The 16,799-nt window shown below is 65.6% G+C and overlaps 2 protein-coding genes across 2 annotated transcripts in view; one reads left to right on the top strand and one right to left on the bottom strand.

The window, feature by feature from the left end:
* UBE2O (ubiquitin conjugating enzyme E2 O) overlaps window positions 1–2,970 on the top strand; it is a 63,877-nt gene extending 60,907 nt beyond the window's left edge. Inside the window, exon 18 of the mRNA XM_086762599.1 lies at window positions 287–2,970. Coding sequence (XP_086618725.1) covers window positions 287–1,050 — 764 coding nt within the window. The 3' untranslated portion in view covers window positions 1,051–2,970. The remainder of the gene's footprint in view (window positions 1–286) is intronic.
* Window positions 2,971–5,543: 2,573 nt separating this feature from the next.
* On the bottom strand, window positions 5,544–12,549 carry SPHK1 (sphingosine kinase 1). The gene is made up of 5 exons (XM_086762511.1): window positions 12,021–12,549; window positions 8,145–8,294; window positions 7,722–7,816; window positions 7,345–7,460; window positions 5,544–6,823 (listed from the first exon to the last, which is right to left on the bottom strand). Exons 1-5 carry the CDS (start codon window positions 12,412–12,414, stop codon window positions 6,040–6,042), a joined length of 1,539 nt encoding a protein of 512 aa, XP_086618637.1. The 5' UTR covers window positions 12,415–12,549; the 3' UTR covers window positions 5,544–6,039.
* Window positions 12,550–16,799: the final 4,250 nt, after the last annotated feature.

A 16,799-nucleotide genomic window follows, 5' to 3' on the forward strand; every position in this document is an offset into this window, starting at 1 on the left:
AGCAGAAGGCTGCACGCCCACTCATTCACACGAGTGCTCCCCATTGCACCTTGCAGGTTCCTGGTTGAAAGCAAAGCACAGCTTCCCTGCGGGGCGTTCTCCTGCCAGCCCTGCCCTGTGCTGCCTGTGTCGGCGCGGCTGCGGGGGAGCTGCTGTGATGCCTTGGTGACGCGTCTCCTTGAACCTCAACCACCTGGGCAGGAATCGGGGGCCGGCCGTGTCTGCCTGGGGTGGCAATTCAGTGAAGCTCCTCCTGTAACCCCTTGCTCTTCCCTTCTCTTGGCAGGTCTCATCCTGGTGAACGAGCCCTACTACAACGAGGCGGGCTTCGACAGCGACCGGGGCCTCCAGGAGGGCTACGAGAACAGCCGCTGCTACAACGAGATGACGCTGATCCGCGTGGTGCAGTCCATGATGCAGCTGCTGCGCCGGCCGGTGGAAGTCTTCGAGCACGAAATCCGTGAGCATTTTCGCTGCAACGGCTGGCGCCTGGTGTCCCGCATCGAGTCCTGGCTGGAGACCAACGAGCTGGTGGAGCGGAGCCACGAACAGGCCAACGGAGCGGATTCTGCCTCCCTCCTCTCTGCCTGCAGCACTGCGGCCGAGAGCCCAGGAGACAACGCGGCATCCCTGGGGGGGTACGGCAGCAGCTCGGAGCAGGGGGCGGCCGCCGAGCTTTCCGACTCAGCACTCGACGGGAAGGAGGAGCTGGATGACTCGGAGTTCACAACCTCGACGCCCACCGCCAGTGATCTCCAACAGTACTCAGACTTGGAGAGCACGGGCCAAGCCAGGGGGGCAGACCTGGCCAGAGACCGAACGGACGAGGGGAAGGCTGCCCAGGACTCTGCCTCGCAGCCCAGTGTGAAACCAAAGAAAAGGAGAAAGAGCTACAGGAGTTTCCTTCCGGAGAAGAGCGGTTACCCTGACATTGGGTTCCCCCTCTTCCCGTTGTCCAAGGGGTTCATTAAGAGCATCCGCGGTGTCTTGCAGCAGTACCGGGCTGCCTTAGCAGGGGCCAACATCCCAGAGTGGACCGAGGACAAGTAAGCCATCGGGGCAGGGCCAGGCAGGTGCAGGGGAGAAGGGAGAGCAGCAGAAAGGAAATTGGCAAGCGCTGTTACCAGGGAACTGGCTTCTCCTTCCAGTTTTTCTTCCTCAGCTTGGTTTGTTCCCAAGAAGGTGCTAGGCCTGATTTGCTCCTCCAAGGAAAGGTTGTCTAAGCATGAATAGCTCTTTGCCCCCAGCCCTTCTTCTTTCCCCCTGTCCCGTGTACGCGCTCCTCTTGCGAGTTTGACCCTGCGACGGTAGGATTTGAGACCTGCACAGAAGCAGTCTTGCAGCCACGTTCCCTCTGCACCTTCATCTTGGGGCACCTTTCCACACAAGGACTCTTCCCACCTAGCGCTACGCCCAGCGGTTTGTTCTAGGGGGGTCACGCCGGGAGGAGTGGTTGCTGTAGTGTCTGGAGGCGAAGGGCGACGCCCTCCCAGGCTTTCACTTTTCTCTGCGTTACCGTGGGTTTTCGGAAGCCTACCCCAGCTTGTACGTACTTAGACATTGGGTTGTGTTTGCGTTGAGGTTGTCCCCACCACACGGAGTTGCTCTAGTCTTAGTTGTTCACCAGGAGCTACGAGGTTCTTCCCGTCAGGGCTTGGCAGGCAGAACCCGAGCTCTGCGCCGGCACGTGTGCTGCCTCGGTAGTGCTGCGAGGTTTCCAGCCGGTTCTGCAGCTTCTGGTCGGGCTGCTGGCAGCAATTCCAGCCATCTCCACGTCTCTTTCTCCAGAGTAAGGCAAACTTCCCTTTCCTCACCATGCATGCCTGTCTTCTAGAACCGTGCGAGATTCAGGGTTCTGCCCTTGTTCCTTGCGTAGGTATCCGTGTCTTTCCTTCCCAGCCGTCCTGGCTGGCACACAGCACTACACCTGCCCCTGGATCACGTCTTCGCCTGGGCAGCGAGCGAGCCCGGGGCCTTTTGTAGATCTAGCAGCTGGTCTGGATGGCAAACCTGGTGCGGCTGCTGCTTCTCCGTCGCTGCTGTAGATGGGTATTCCGGAGCCGTCTGAGCCAGGGTCACCCAGGGGAAGGGGGCTGCGGTGTCCTGACGAGGCCCTGTTGTGGCAGTGGCAGTTTGTGACCGTTCCCGTGCCGTTACTGGAGCGCACCGGACACTGCTGCGGACTGTTATCACTTCCTCCCCTTGCCAGCCGTTTCCCGTGGTGGCTCGGGTCCGCCGTGGCCAGCAGCGTTGTGGGCACAGCTCGTGCTGTCCCTCATCTCAGCCGCAGCGCTGCCATGCCGCTCCGGGAAACGGCGGCGAGACCAGCGCCTGTTCCAGCAGTGAGAGCCGTTTGTCCCGGCTGGTGACCCTCAGCACTTCGAGGCAGTGGCTTGCCAGTCCCCTGGTGAAGGCACCTTCCCAAAGCCCCTTTTTCCGTGTGTGCACGCACTTACTTTCCCTTCTGGAGCTGAGGTGGCACCCGGCACCGCTGCGTTTGGCCAGGCATTGGGAAGCCCCCGCTTGGCACCCGTGTGGGGCCTGGTCTGGCAGGGAGAGTCTGTCGCTCCTTCCAGCGGTGCCGGGCCTCCCGGGGAGGAGTTGGGCTGGGTCTGGCTGTGCCGGAAGCGTGCGTGGAGGCAGAAACTCTCCTTTGCTCTCACTCGAGATGGCTGCGCTCCCTCCCCACCGCCCAGGCCACCCCACCCCTTTTGAAACAGAGCAGCAGGCGCATCTCTGCCCGTTTGCCCGGTGCTTCCTGCTCCTTGGAGCACCAGGGTCTGCGCCCCGGCCCCAGTCCCCCTGCCTGGCGCCCCGCACCTGCGATTCCAGCTGCCCCATGATGTCCGGAGCGGGGGGCTGGCTGTGCAAAGCCCGTCTCGTGTCACCATCCAGGTGCGGGGATGCTTCGAGGCCCGGGCAGGGCAGCGCGAGCTGCGCGTGTTCCCCGCAGCCGGCGCCAAACGGGTGAGACCCCAGCGCGAGGGGCTGGGCGGCTCCCACTGGGAAGGCTGGGGCAGGGGCTGAGCCTGTTCCTTCAGGGCAGGGAGAGCCGCTTGCTCCGCAGATGATCAAACCTCTTACTCACCAGGCGAGATCGTGGCTGGTGATCTGCGCAGACTTCCGCTGTCCCCTGTGCCGCGCTGGGCTGTCCTCAGCCCCTCCGGCCAGGGAGGGAGGGAGGAAAATCCCTTTAGGGCTGGGCCGCGGCTGGGGATGGAGAGGCGGCGGAGCCCTGGCGTCCCCTGCTTTGCCCACCCTTTGCTCTCAGGCTCTGGCGTGAGCCGCTCGGACGCCCGGCGAGCCCTCTCCTTCGCCCGAGGAGCCTCTCTCTTTCCTCAGATCGTGATCAAGAGCTTTTGCACAGGTTCCTGGGCTTCCCACTGTGGAGGTGTGTGTTGGCCTTCTGGAAGGGGATGCTGCTGCCCGGCTGCCGCTGCCCCGGCATCGCTCGCTCGCCGTGGCTGGCTGTCCCGACCCGAGCGCACAGAGGTTTACAGATTTTCTAAAGCTTTTGATAATGTGAAGCTCCTGGGTGGTGAGGCTGGTGGTGAGCACACTGCAGCTATGTAATTTTTTGTGTATGTATGTAATATTTAAGGGTAACAAAATTTAAAAGGCTAAAACCTTAAAAAAAAAAAAAGTTAAAAACACACAAAAAAAGCCAAAGCATGATGCATATTGTTAGCCTTAAAACTGGCTACACGACTGCGTGATGTACAAATGAGAGCAGCCTGCAACTGTTTGAAGTGCTGGGGTTGGGGAGGAAGCATACAAAATCAGTTTGTAGCCTTGATTCTGTACAGTATTTAATTAAGAAAAAAAAAAAAAGACCTGACTATTGAGGCCATGCTTAGAGGTGTGTCGTTCCCGTGCAGATGTGGATGCTTGGTTGCTTACGATATCTGTATAAAGTGCTGTGTGACCATTAAAACTTTTTTTACCTGCAGAATTTTTTTTTTTTTTTTGTTTGGCTAACCGAGGCGTAATAAAGGAGGGAAGATGACTTGCCATTAAATTTTGCCTCTGTGAGTAGCTCTGACTCTTGTCTCTTTCTTTCCTCCCGCTACGCTTTTGGCACTTGCCCTGTCCCCGCGTGCATCCCTGCGGTGTGTCGGGGCTGGACAGGGTCCCGCTGGCCGAAGGCGCCGGCGCGGGGGGAGCTGGGCAGATCTGGCGGTGGGGGGCTGCCCCCGTGGCTCCGTATAAACGAGCTCCTGCACACCCTCATTCACAGGACAGCTGTCAAGCTATTTTATTTATTTATTTATTTATTTATTAATTTTCTGTGCTCTCTGTTGGTGTGTGGTATGCACAGGCTGCCCGGTGGCTCAGCGTGTTCCCCAGCATGGCTGGTGGCTCCACGGGGAGCGAAGCAAAGCCCCGTGCAGTGGGGGACAGCTCCTGGGCCCTGGCTGCTGCCACCTCCCTCGGGTGTCGGGAGCGAGGGGCGGCACGGGGGGAGCCGTCGGGGGCTCCCCCGGAAGAGCTTTGGCTGCTGGCTGAGGAGGTTTGGAAGCAGTTGGGTCAAGGAAGAGACTTGGGCAGCAAAACCTGAGAAAGGGAGGGCGAGGGTGATCCCAACCACCCTGTTGCAGTGAGAGGCCGGAAGGAGACTCTGGGAAGCCTTTTGGGTGCTGCGGGCCCCAACGCCTCTGCGCCGCTGAACCGTCCCCCTTGGCAGGGGCAGCCGAGAGCGGCGAGTGCATCCCCTGCCCTGGGGTCCCCGCAGCCTCCGCTTTGAGAGCTCTGCGAAGCGTCGCTCAGCCTGGTTTTACATCTGACCCGATGCCATGGGGGGAATAACTTTATTTTGGGAGGTGGTTCCCAGCTGGTGCCTGCCTGGCTGGCCCGGGACCAGGAGCGCGTGGGGCTGGGGGGGAAACAATTGTGCTCTTCTTCCTGGCTCCGCAATCCTAATTGCATGGTTTGCAGATGAATAAATGCAAACAGCCACCACTGTTTACTCTCCTACTTCGTACTCGAGCACTGTAAATGAGGTTTAATTACCGCAATTTTATACCAAGCGGGGTGAGTAACCCCCTCGGGCAAGGCCCCAGGCAGGACCGGTTGCGGGGCTCCAGCTGGCCCCAGGCTGCCCAGGGAAGGGGACAGGGAGCTCCCGGTACGGCCTCAGCTCCAGCGACCCCCTGCTGTGCCCCCTTCCCTGCCCTTGCTCCGCGGCACTGAACCCCAGGGTGCCCCAAACCATCGCTGCGGGGCTGAGCTCCCTGGGTTTGATGGCTCAGCCCTGGCGCAAGGCCGAGCAGGGAGGTAGAAGTCCCAAAAATCAGGGTTGTGGCAGCGCTGCCCCATGTCCTGCTTCCCAGGCATCTTCCCTGGGAGCATCTCTGGAGGCCATCACTCCACACTGGTGAGGCAACGGTGGTGCGGCAGCACGGGCGGGATGCCGGGGAGTGAGGGGCCGCAGTGCCGAGCTAAACCCGTCCTGACGGCCGCGTGTGAGCCCAGCCCGGGGTGCCAGCACCCGGCCCTGCCCCTGATGGCAGCCGCGAGCTTGCAGTTAAAACCATGGGGGGCCATTTTTGCAAATGCTAGAGATTTATTGCATTTCTCACAAGAATAAACTCTGCTTCTACAGGAAGCTTTGGGTAGAAACATTCTTTAAAAAAGTTGATTTCTTGTATTCGATATATTGGTCCTGGCCATCCCTGGGAGGTGGCACTGGCCCCGTGGTGGGGACGTGAGCAATGCCACTCTGTGCGTCCGGGCCGGGGAGGGGACAGGGCTGTGCCGGCGCAGCCGCCCGGGGCCAGGACCTCGTACCGGGATAAAACACGCTGGCGTCTCGCCGGTACCGAGTACCTGATGGGGTTCGTGGCTCATTTTTGGGACAGCGCTGGTGGCTGTCCAAAGGGGTAAAGCTAGGCATGGGGGCAAGCGAGGGGACGAGTGCCCGCTGCCCCCGAGAGCTATTGCTATGGGAGGAGGAGGTTCCTGAGTGGGAGGAAGGCTCTGCCACCCTTGTGCTGGGCTGTGCCGGCAGCTCAGCGCTGCGGGGAAGGCGAACCCGGCCGCTCAGGAGCCGCTGAGGACGCGACAGAGGCGGCTGTGGATCTGGCCCTGCACGGGCTCGCAGGCCAGCGCTTCACCGTCCACCGTCATGATGCCCGCGGCCGTCTGCGGCTCCAGGCGGAAAGCCCGGACGGGGACGTAGCGCAGGTGGGGACAGTTCAAGTCCAGGTGGGTCCCCCTGGACATGGCCAGGAAGATCTTCAGCAGTGCCACGCGGCTGATGCCAGCCTTCAGGTAGAAGAGGTGGATGCAGCCGTCGTGCAGCCGGGCCGCCGGTGCCATCAGCAGGTTGGTGCCCAGGTGGGACTGGTAGATGGCATAGACGGAGACGAACTCCTCCTCGGGGACCACCGTCCAGTGCGCCGGCACCGGCTGGCTCAGCGGCACCAGCAGCGAGTCAGCGGGCAGAGCCCTGGGTGCATCCATCCCTGCCGGCGGCAGGACATGATCGGCCTCGCTGGCGGTGACGGGTGCACGGGGGTCCCCAGGTGCCGGGGGGGCGCCCTCCTCGGGGACCGCGGGCAGGTAGGAGAGGCGGCCCTGGTACACCCGCAGCTTGGCCAGGCACTGGAGGGTGCCCACAGTGAAGCGCGCGTTGCCCAGCCGCCGGTACTTCTCGCTGTCGATGTCCACGTCCGAGATGAAGCCCCAGCCGAAGCCGAGGAAGGAGAAGAGGCGCTTGCCCGAGGCCGTGCTCAGCGAGACCAGGTCCATCTGCGTGTGCAGCCCCTTGCACAGGATGAAGGTGCAGTTCGTCAGCAGCTTCTTCTTGGCGACGTGATCGTTGCTGCAAGGGATGGAGAGGGTGAGTTTGGGCTGCACCCAGCTCGGGGCCTCTCCCCCCACACGCGCGTGCAACCCTCGCCCTGGGACGTGTCCCAGCTGGGTGACCGTGTCCCTCAGGGACAGCTGCTGCCAGAGGGTTTGCTGGGGGTGAGAAGCATAAACCAGCTCCCAAGAGAGGGAACCCAGTCGGGGCTGCAGGGCCAGGGCAATTGCGGTCCCTGCACCGCGCAGCAGGATCGCCTGTGCCCCGGGGTGGCTCCTTTGGAGTAAAGCTGGGCCAGACTCGGAGCCTGGAGAGGAGAAAGGCGGTGTGGGGGACCTGGGGACGCACGCCGGCGATGCTCACTGGGGCTGGGGAGCACCCAGGTGGGCACCCCTGTGCCGAGCATCCTCGCACCCAGCACTCTTCCCCGGGCTGGACCCACGCTCAGCCTTTCACTGCACCGATCCCCCCCCGCCCGGTGCCAGCGCAGCCCCCTGCGCCCGCCGGCACGGAGCTGGCAGTGGGGGCCCGGGGCTCACCCTGCATAGTGGTTGATGGAGGCGGCCAGGGCGTTCCCCGAGCCCCCCGGCAGGATGCACAGCGGCTTCTTCATGGCGTCCGCCCAGTCCGGCCGCTCCATGAGCCCGTTCACCACCTGCGGGGACAGAGGCAGCTGGTGGCACCCAGGGCCGTGCAAGGACCCCAGCATCCCACACGCCCGGGGGGAGCGGAGCCCACAGTGCCCCGGCCAGGGCAGGACCGAGGCCGTGGCTGCCCCGCTTTGCCCCAAGCTGGGTGTCGCCTCTCCGTGGTTGTTCCCTGGCTGCCTTCGTGCCTCTGGAAGCCCCAGACACCCCTCTCCTTCCACTTATGTGCCCATCGCGGCCGAGGGGGTGGCCCGGGGTGTCCCTCTCACCTCGTACAGCAGCCCGTCACCAGACATGACCACCAACGTGTCCCACTGTGACAAGTCCTCATCCCGTACCTTCTCATACGCGTGGTTGGGTCTCTCTGCGGATAAAAGTGGAGAGAGTTGAGCATCACCCTCCACCACCCCCCCAGACCCCAGCCCCGCTGCCCCCGCGAGAGTCCCAGCTGGGGGTGCAGGAGGTGACAGACACCCCCCACTGAGCGTAGCCGTGTCCCCTCGCACCCTTTGCCACCACCGCCGGTGACAGCCCACCCATCGTGTTGTCCAAACCAGCCTGCAGGAGCCAGAGCTGTGGTGACGCGGGGGGCACGAGGTCCTTGGAGGAGCCCATCCCAGGGTGGCACCCAGGTAGGATCCCGGGAAGGGAGGAGGAGGAGGAGGCGGCAAGGAAGCCGCTCGCAGACTCACCAGTGACGAAGATGCTGGTGGCGATCTCGGCCTCGACCAGCATGGGCTGCACCACTGCCTGGAAGTCATCGAGCGCGCGGCCGGCGCCGCTCTGCGGGTTCAGCAGCACCAGCGCGCGGCAGGGCCGGGGCAGCACCCCATAGCTGTCATCTGGGTGGGGGAAAGGGGGGCTCAGCGTGGGGGCCGCGGCACTGCCCGGGGAGGGCTTGGTGAGCCGGGGCAGCGTCCGCCACGGCCCCGCGGGAAGGGGAGCCCACCCCCCCTTCCCCCAAGCTCCGGGGGCTGCATCCCTGCCCAGCAGCGACGGGAGGTGAGCAGGGACGGGGTCCCCACTGGGTCGCCCCGAGGAAAGAAAGCGGGGAGCAAAGGGGAGGTCTGGAACGCCAGCTTCCCGGGGCACCTCCCCCATGCACGCGCGGCTGGGGTCTCCCTGCTGTACCCCGCGGCTCAGGGCACGGCTCAGCCCCCCCAGTGCGCAGCGAGCCAAGGCCGGGGGCCGGGGGCCAGGGGACGCGAGGTCCCAGTTCCCCACACCCATCCCGGATGGAGCAGGGCCAGCACCGACACCTGCGCCGGCAGACGGACGCTCCTGCTTCCCCTGCTCCCCACGGGGCTCGGATTTCTGGCCGGGCTGTAATTACAGGCCTGGCAGGGGCCCGCGTCCCTCCGCCGCCCTGCCCGAGCCCCCCAGCCCCCCGCGCCAGCGACGGGGTGAGCCCGGGCCGCAGCTGCCCCTCGAGGGAGGCGGAACGAGGCGATGGCAGCGGGGGGGCTGACAGCAGCGCAGGACCCCGGGGCGCTGCTTGGGCACCCCGAGCCCCGAAATGAGCGGGGCAGCGCGCCTCGAGCTCCCGCAGCCTCGGGGAAGCCCCGGTCCTGCAGGGTGAAGCCAGGTTTCGGGGGCGCGGGAGGGGTCCCCATCAGCTCTGCCTGCCCCCCCCCCCCCCCCAAGCCGTGACCCGGGCCCCAGCGCGGGGGGCTGCGCCTGCTGACTCAGCAGAAAGAGCCGCTCCACGAGGCGCTGAGTCACCGAAGCTGCGAGCGGTTCCGGGCAGTGCCCCCGGCTGGGAACCCCCCTCTAAGGACGGAGGTCACGGCGGGTGCCAGCTCCGTGTCCCCACGCCCCATCCTTGGGCCCCGACACCGGCCGCACCCCCACCCGCAGGCGCTGGGATGTGCAGGGTCCCGGCCACAGCCCGGGCAGCCGGGGCCGAGCGCTGGCTCTGTCCGGCTCTCCCGCTGCCACCCGGGGCCGGGGGAGCCACCCGCTGCCCCCCGCCCTCCCGGCCCCTTATCAGGGGGTGCCAGACGCGAGGGGACCGCGGCCCTCGGGGGCGGCAGCGACGCGCCGCGAGCAGAGGCCGCCCCAGCTCGGGTCAGGGACGCTTGGGCACTAAACCCCCACAGCAGCGAGCCCCCACATGGGGGGGGGGGGGTGTGCTCAAGCCCCAGCTGCTGCAGGCAGATGATGGGGGGGCTTTTTGCTCCTCTTCCTCCCTCCCACCCCGGAGGATGCCGAGGGAGAGCACGAGGCACTGCCAGAGCCTAAACACAGTTTTTAAGCCCGCAATGTTTTTTATCGCCCACGTTGTTTCTGAGCTGCAGCCAGGCCTTGCCCAAAACTCCTGCCCAGACCCGCAGCCCACGGGCACGGGTGGCACCCCGAGGACCAGCCAGCCCCAGCAGCAGCAATGCTCAGGCCGGGGGGGGATGTGGGAGTGACAGATTTCAGCAGCAGCCCCTTCCCTTGCGCAATGCTGGCCGGCCCCTGGCATCCCGGCAAGGCTCAGCCGCTTCCCAGCGCGGCGCGGCCGCTTTCAACCCCAACCGCCAGCACAGCAGACACTGAGTCAGCAGGAGGAAGGGGCTCCAGCTGCTGCCAGGGCCCCAACCCCGCTCTTCCCCCACCGCCGCGTCCCCCCCCGCGGGACACGCGCTCAGGCAGGGCCCACGCTGCCGCAGCTCTGCTGTCAGCAGCCTCAGCCGCTCCGCTGCATCCCTGCATCCTTCTGGAAACTCCCCGGGCACAAGGAACGAGCGTGTGAGGCTGGGACAGCCCAGGACGTGCCCCTCTGCAGGTGTCACCTCCGCACGGCGAGGGGATGGTGTCCCGAAACAGGGTCCTGCGGCAGGGCCAGGACCCGCTCGCTGCCGGCCGTGCTGCCCGCATGCCACGGACATCGCCAGCAGCTTCCCGCCACGGCCGAGGGCTGGATTTCCCCAGGACACAAGCCCTGGAGCGCTTTACTCCCTCCCGGGCAGCTGCAGGGTGCGACACTTCCCCCTGCACCACTTTGGGGTTATCCACTGCCGAGCGACTTATTTTTTTTTTCCCCTTGGGATGAAATGAGGAGGCAGACGTTCCCCCCCGCTGCAGCTCTCCGCGGGGCTTTTACCCCAGAGGATGCTGGAGCTGAGACGACAGCGGGACAGGATGGCTGGTGGCTCCTGGGTCCCCTCCCCATGGGGATGGGGCGACAGGACTGCCCCGCACGGCCTCGCGCGCAGCTTTCGCGGCACGGCCTTATCTGTCCCGCGCAGACCGGCGACGCCGGCACGTGAGGCTGCGTGCGAGCGCAGGGTGTGGCGACGGGCATTTTCTAGCTCTATCCCAAACCGGAGGAGGAGGTTCGCAAGGCCCTCAGCGAGCAAAACAACCGCAACGTCCCGCGCCGCCTTCCTCGCGCTCCCCTCCTGCCCCAGCACCCCTGCGCCTGCCGAGAGGGCGAGGGGTTCAAAGCGCTCGGAGATGCCCAAGTGCAGAGCTCAGGCTGGAGGAACTGGTTTCACCCTCACCCCTTCCCACTGGATTTGTTTTTATTCTTTAGGAAGAGCAGCAGAAAGTTGTTTTGTAGCTGCAGGTCACGGAAAAAAAAAGCCGCATTTTTAAACCCAGGCAGGGAAGAGCCGGGCCAAACGCGATCTGACAGGATCCCCCGCGCCGCATGCCTCTTAATTCCCAAGTCTGCTCCGCGCCAGCGGACAGCCGAACAAGCGCAGCCGTGCACGCAACCGAATCTGCGCTCACACCGCCAGCCACGCCGGCCTGCCCTGCCCCGACCGCGGGACCCTGCCCCGAAACCCGCACCCCTCCATGCCACCCCGAGACCCCCGTGGGCCTGGGGGTCCCAGGGGGATCGGCCTGCTCCCCGCGATGGATGGGAGCTGCGGGGGACGGTGCCTGGCTCCCGGCCCGCCCGCGTCAGCAAGGATGGGTTTATTTTTCACCTTTTCCGCGGCAGCGCTGCCCTTTGGAGCCTTGCTGCTTATCGAACCCGGCGGCGGGGGGAGCAACGGGCCCCCGCGGGTCAGCACGGCCCTGCCGCCCCTTCGACTGAAGGGAGCCAGGGGGCAGAACCCACCCGCGGGGCTGCGCGCAGGGGTGTCCCCGTACCCTCCAGGCTCGGGGCGGGGGGCATCCCGGTGACCCTGGGTGGGGGGGATCCCGGTGACGCTGGGCGGGAGGGGGGCGGGGGGGGGGGCGATCTTTGCTCGCTCGTCCCCCAGCCCCGGACCCCGACCTGACCCCTCAGGTCCCCACCACCCCGCAGCGCTCCCGCCGCGGCACCGGCTGCGTGTCCTCACGCCGCCCCTCGGGCACGGCCGTCCCGCGTGGGGACAGGGGCGATAGCGAGCTGGCGGGTCCCGCACCCCACACCCCACACTCCACTCCCCACACCCCACACTTCGCTCCTCGCACCCCGCACCCCAGAACCCCACACTCCAGACCCCCACACCCCACGCTCTCGAGTGGCCCCTGCCCCTTGTCCCGACCCCCCCCCGCCCCCAGCCCGGTCCCGGGGCTCCCTCCCGCAGCGGAGCGGGGACGGTTCCCCCCGCCACTCCCCCCCCCCCCGCTCCCCACGGCGTGCTCACCGTCCTGCGTGGGCACGGTGGGTACAGAGAGCTCGCGGATGGCCCGGCTCCAGGCCTGGGCGATGCGCAGGTTGCCCTCGGCGTCCGGTGCCCGGCAGACGCGGAAGGTCCGCTCCAGGCGCCGGCGGGCGGGCGAGCCCCAGCGCGGCCCGCGGAGCGGGTAACAGACGAGCGAGAAGCAGGCGGCGGCGGCGGAGACCGGGAAAGCGGCGGAGCCCACGCAGTCGGCCAGCGGGAAGGCGGCGTGGGGGGCGGACGGAGCCTCGGGGGAGCCCCCGGGCCGCCGCACCTGCAGCTCCCGGGCCGTCAGCGCCAGCGAGCAGGAGGCCGCGCCCGGGCCGGGCCCCGACCCGAAGGTGCCGTGCAGGAGCACCGGGCCGCGGCCGGCGGCCATGGGCGGCGGGAGGCAGCGGGCAGCACCGCCCGCCGCTGCTCGCTGCTGACACCCGCCGCGACGGCCGGCTACGGCAGGCGGGGCCGCCCCGCGCCTCAAAGTGTAACCGGGGCGGGGGGGCCGTCCCGGCGCTGCCCCGACCCCCTCCCGCCGCCTGCCTCAGTTTCCCCAAGCGCCGCCCCGCGCTGGGCTCCCACGGGTGGGCGGGGAGCGGGGCGGGGGGGGGGCGGGCTGGAGCAAGGCTGTGCAGACACGCGGGGGCGAAGAATCACGGAAGGGTTTGGGTGGGAAGGGACCGTTAAAGCCCACCCAGTCCAACCCCCCTGCCAGGAGCAGGGACATCTCCAACCGGATCAGGTTGCTCAGAGCCCCGGCCAACCTGGCCTGGAATGTTTCCAGGGATGGAGCATCCACCGCCTCTCTGGGCACCCTGGGACAGGGTTCCACCCCCCACAGTGTAAAACATCCCTTATGTCCAGTCTGACTCTACTTCCTCCCAGTTTAAAACCATTACCCCTCGTCCGGTTACTCCATGCCCTTGTCGAAAGTCCCTCCCCAGTTTCCCACCAGCCCCCTTTGGGCACTGGGAGCTGCTCTCAGCTCTCCCCGGAGCCTCCTCTTCTCCAGGCTGAACAGCCCCAGCTCTCTCAGCCTGGCCTCACAGCAGAGCTGCTCCAGCCCACCAAAGAGACGCCATGGGTTTGCCATGGGTGACTCTGCCGCACTGGGGTGGGCGTCCGGCACGGGTGCTCCCACAGCACGGCACCCACCCACACTCGCGCCGGCAGAGCAGCACCACCAGCCCCGCTGCATCACGTCCAGCAACGCACAGACCTGCACTGGCAGGGGAACTGTGCCGGCTCAAGTTCCTCAAGCCCCACGCTGGGCTGAAGAGCGTTTAACGCCCATTTCTGCATCTGCGGTACAGGGCGAGAGGAGCGGAGTGGGTGCCTGGAGAAATCGAGGGCTGAGGAGGACCACGGGACACCGGCAGGGACACGTCCAGGAGGGAGGATGGAGGGGGACGGCGTCCTGCCCATCACAGGTGGCTCGCGGTCAGGTATCTGTGCGGGTTGGAGGCTGTCGTGGGCACAGAGGTGGGCTGTGCAGTGAACCCCACCTTGGGACACAAAGCGCTGGGGACGGAGCCTGGGGGACCTGCCGGAGGGTGCCAGCACGGCTGGGACCCACTCTGTGCCCCGTGCGGCTGGCAGAAATCACCGACAGCAGCTTTTGATGGCGACGGGGCTGCCCTCGCCCTCCCAAGGGGCTACTGGGCTCCGGGCCCAGCCCAGCAAGGATTTTCTTTGCTGGCCAGTTCCCCGTGGATGTGGCTCTGCGCCATACGCTCCAGCCAGCCCTTTGCCCTCCTGAGGCCCTAACCACAGCAGAACCACGCCGCTGCACAGGAAGCGGGCAATGAGCGCTCGGACAAGCGCCCTGGGAATGGTAAGGCAGGCGGAGAGGTGCTCCGGTCCCTTCCTCCACTTCCCCTGAGCCTTCCTCCCCCGTTCCTCATCCCTGCCGCCCCTCGCGGCAGCGCTCGCGCAGGTTTTGCAGGCTGCGTGCTGCTGGGCCAGCAGCAGCCTGAGACCCCGTAACCTTGAGCTCACACCTCAGGGAGCCGTCGCTCTTCACACTTAGAGCAGTTTAATTAGCGCTGAGCCCTCGGCCCTCTGTCCTCGTTTAAACCCCACTGGCACTGGCCAAAAAAAATGCCGGGAGGGCACAAGATGACCAGCTGGGTGAACGTGGCTAAGCCTTGCTTTCGCAGGTTAACCTAAACCAAGAGCCGAGGTGCCGTGATCTGGAGCATTGCGCTTTCCAAAAAGACATCCCTGGGCGCTATGGGTTCCAAAAGATGCTCAGAGGGGGAGATGGGGCAAAACCCCCTCCCAGGGATTTGCTGGCTGATGCTTTCAGCACTCACAGCCCCTTCTGGGTAAGATTCGGGCCCAGCCACTTCCCCAGCTGCGGCCATGCCACGGTCGGCGTCTGTAAACAGCCCCGAGGTCCTTGGCAAGGTGTCGCGGGAGGAAATAGCTCGGTGCTGAGGAGCGCAGCCTCCTGGCCCTGCCTGGTGACTAACGCGCTCCCGATTTCCGCTCAGGAAGGCACGAGACCTGGGGGGAGGATGTGAGAGCAGCCGTCACGCTGCCGGCAGGTGCCACGGGGCGACGGGGCTGCTTTGGGCTCTGTCCTCACCGCGCCACATCCGTCCGCAGCTCCGTGCCGCAGGGATTCCCCTCGCCCTGCCCACCTGTGCTTTCAACGGGAGTCGGATGGCCGGCTGGGCTCCGCTGGGCACAGCCGTGCTGCGGGCTGGGGAAAGCGGCCGAGAGCGGCTTTGTCACGGCGGTCGAAGCCAGCCGTGCTGCAGCGTTTGGGCACGGGAAGGGTCAGTGCGGGCACGGGGGACGCCCGGGTGTAAGGGAGATGGGGGGCTGCAGCCAGGTTATTCTTGGGTGGGAAATGGGACCAGCAGGATCTCAGCCTCCGTGACGGCACATCACATCCAGGCAGAGCTTTTCCGCGGTGGCACTGCTCTATGGGGACATCACACGGGGCTGTCCCGATGCCGTGCCGCCCGTGGCAGATGCCCAATTCGTGCCACGGCCGGCCCAGTGCCCACCACCAGCCCCGCGCGGGTCCCTTTGCTCTCCGCAGCTGCAGATTTGATCTGGTCCCGCACTTGTTTGCCTCCAGGCAGGATGTCTAACACGGAAGTGGGATCGCTTCTGTCCCGGCTCAGTGCTGAGAAACAGTCATTTGGGGCTATCTTAATTACGGGAGCCTTAACGAGCTCCCTTGACCCACCCGGCAGCCCAAAGGGTGCTCAGCAGCCGCGGCTCCTGCGCCGTGGGCAGGCGTCTGCCCGTTTGTCCTGCTCGGCTCCATTCCCGCCCGCCCAGTGCCGCGGAGGCCACGCGTGTGGGAGGCTGGCACGGCGTCCAGGGCACAGGGTGTGGGGTCCAGCTGTGAGCGCGGAGGCCACCGGGCTCCCTTTGAGAGCAAACGTCCCTCAAACTCCTGTCCTGGGAGGGCTCACGGGGTACCCCAGGCCCCACAGACCTCATTTTGGGGAGAAGACTCATACAACCAGAGCACCTTGCCCTGGGCTCGCTGGAGAAGGTGATGGCTGCTCTGTGTTTGGGGGAAACTGAGGCAGAAGCAGCAGGCAAGGTTTGCCCTGAGTTGTGCAAGAAGCTGGCTGCTGCATCCCGGCTGCAGCGCGGATCCGACGCTCTCTGTGCCAGGGCAGGCCTGGATTTCAGGCTCCAGCAGCCGCGGCGGAGGCGTGCAGAGGACGCAAGAAGAGCTGTAGCGTTTCGCTTGGAGGCACACAGCTCCTCTGGATCCCTGCCCGCTCTGCCACGTCCGCCAGCAGCTGCCCGCGGGGATGGGAACGGGCGGGGGACACGCTCATCCCGGATCCGTCGCTTTTAGCATCGTTCCCGCTGCCGAAGGCACACGTCTCAAGGTGGAGCCAGAAATAGCGCAGCTCGGCGCTGCATCGGGGCTGGCAGGGCTGCAGGGTTTGGCAGGGGGACAGGCATAGACTGCAGCAATGGGAACTTTCCAGCCAGTGCCTGCAGGAGCGGCCAGCGCGGAGACGGAGCCGTTTTTGGGCCCGGGGACCGCAGCTCGGCCTCTGTCAGCCCCCAGCCACAGGGGCTCATGGGGAGCGCCCACCCTGCAGCTCCCCGGGAAACACTGGTGTCGACGCAGGGGACCAGCACAGAGCAGGAGGGGACAGAAATAACAGAGGTGTCTCCTGGAGGAGAGTGATTTGGATCGTGTCCCACCTGAGATGCACAAGCCGGGACACAGGTTTTGTGTCTGCCACCGATGTGCTGCAGAACCCTCGGTCCCTGCTTCTGTGACCCACGGGCAGCAGGTACCACCCCAGCTTCGCTCCAGGCCCAGGGCTCGACCCAGGAGGTTCCTCAGTCTCCGGGGAGCCGGGGGTTACAACAGCTCCCAAATCACAGCCAGGCTCTGCAAACCTGGCCCTGACCCTCGGCTGAGCTCTCTGCAGCCGCTGGCACAGCCTGGGAGCACAGGACCTGCCCAGGAGTCCTGAGCAACGCCAGCAAGCTGGGCTCATTCCTCCCAGATGACGATTTATTCAGAAATATTTCTGAGGTCAGGCCTCCTCTGGAGGAACGCTCCCAAACACCCCGCGAGGAGCTGCTGAGCCCGGAGTAACCACACACACGGCTCGCTCAGCCGAAAAGTCACCCCGATGACTAGTCCTGGCGTCAGAGGGATTGGGGCTGACACGCTGCCGTTTGATCTCCCTCTTTTGCTGGGGGAAAGGCAAAATTCAGGCCGTCGCAGGGTTTTCACCACTTCCCGCTAGCGGTTTCCTGCCATGATGTGAG

Source organism: Chlamydotis macqueenii, chromosome 18 (genome assembly GCF_036417535.1).
Source record: "Chlamydotis macqueenii isolate bChlMac1 chromosome 18, bChlMac1.mat, whole genome shotgun sequence".
In the NCBI taxonomy this organism is placed as follows: domain Eukaryota; kingdom Metazoa; phylum Chordata; class Aves; order Otidiformes; family Otididae; genus Chlamydotis; species Chlamydotis macqueenii.

Coding starts and splice junctions, on each gene's coding strand:
- SPHK1 (XM_086762511.1), bottom strand. CDS start 12,414: ATGGCCGCCGGCCGCGGCCCGGTGCTCCTGCACGGCACCTTCGGGTCG. Junction 8,295..12,020: donor CACCGTGCCCACGCAGGACG/GTGAGCACGCCG, acceptor TCCCCCACCCAG/ATGACAGCTATGGGGTGCTG. Junction 7,817..8,144: donor CACCAGCATCTTCGTCACTG/GTGAGTCTGCGA, acceptor TTTTATCCGCAG/AGAGACCCAACCACGCGTAT.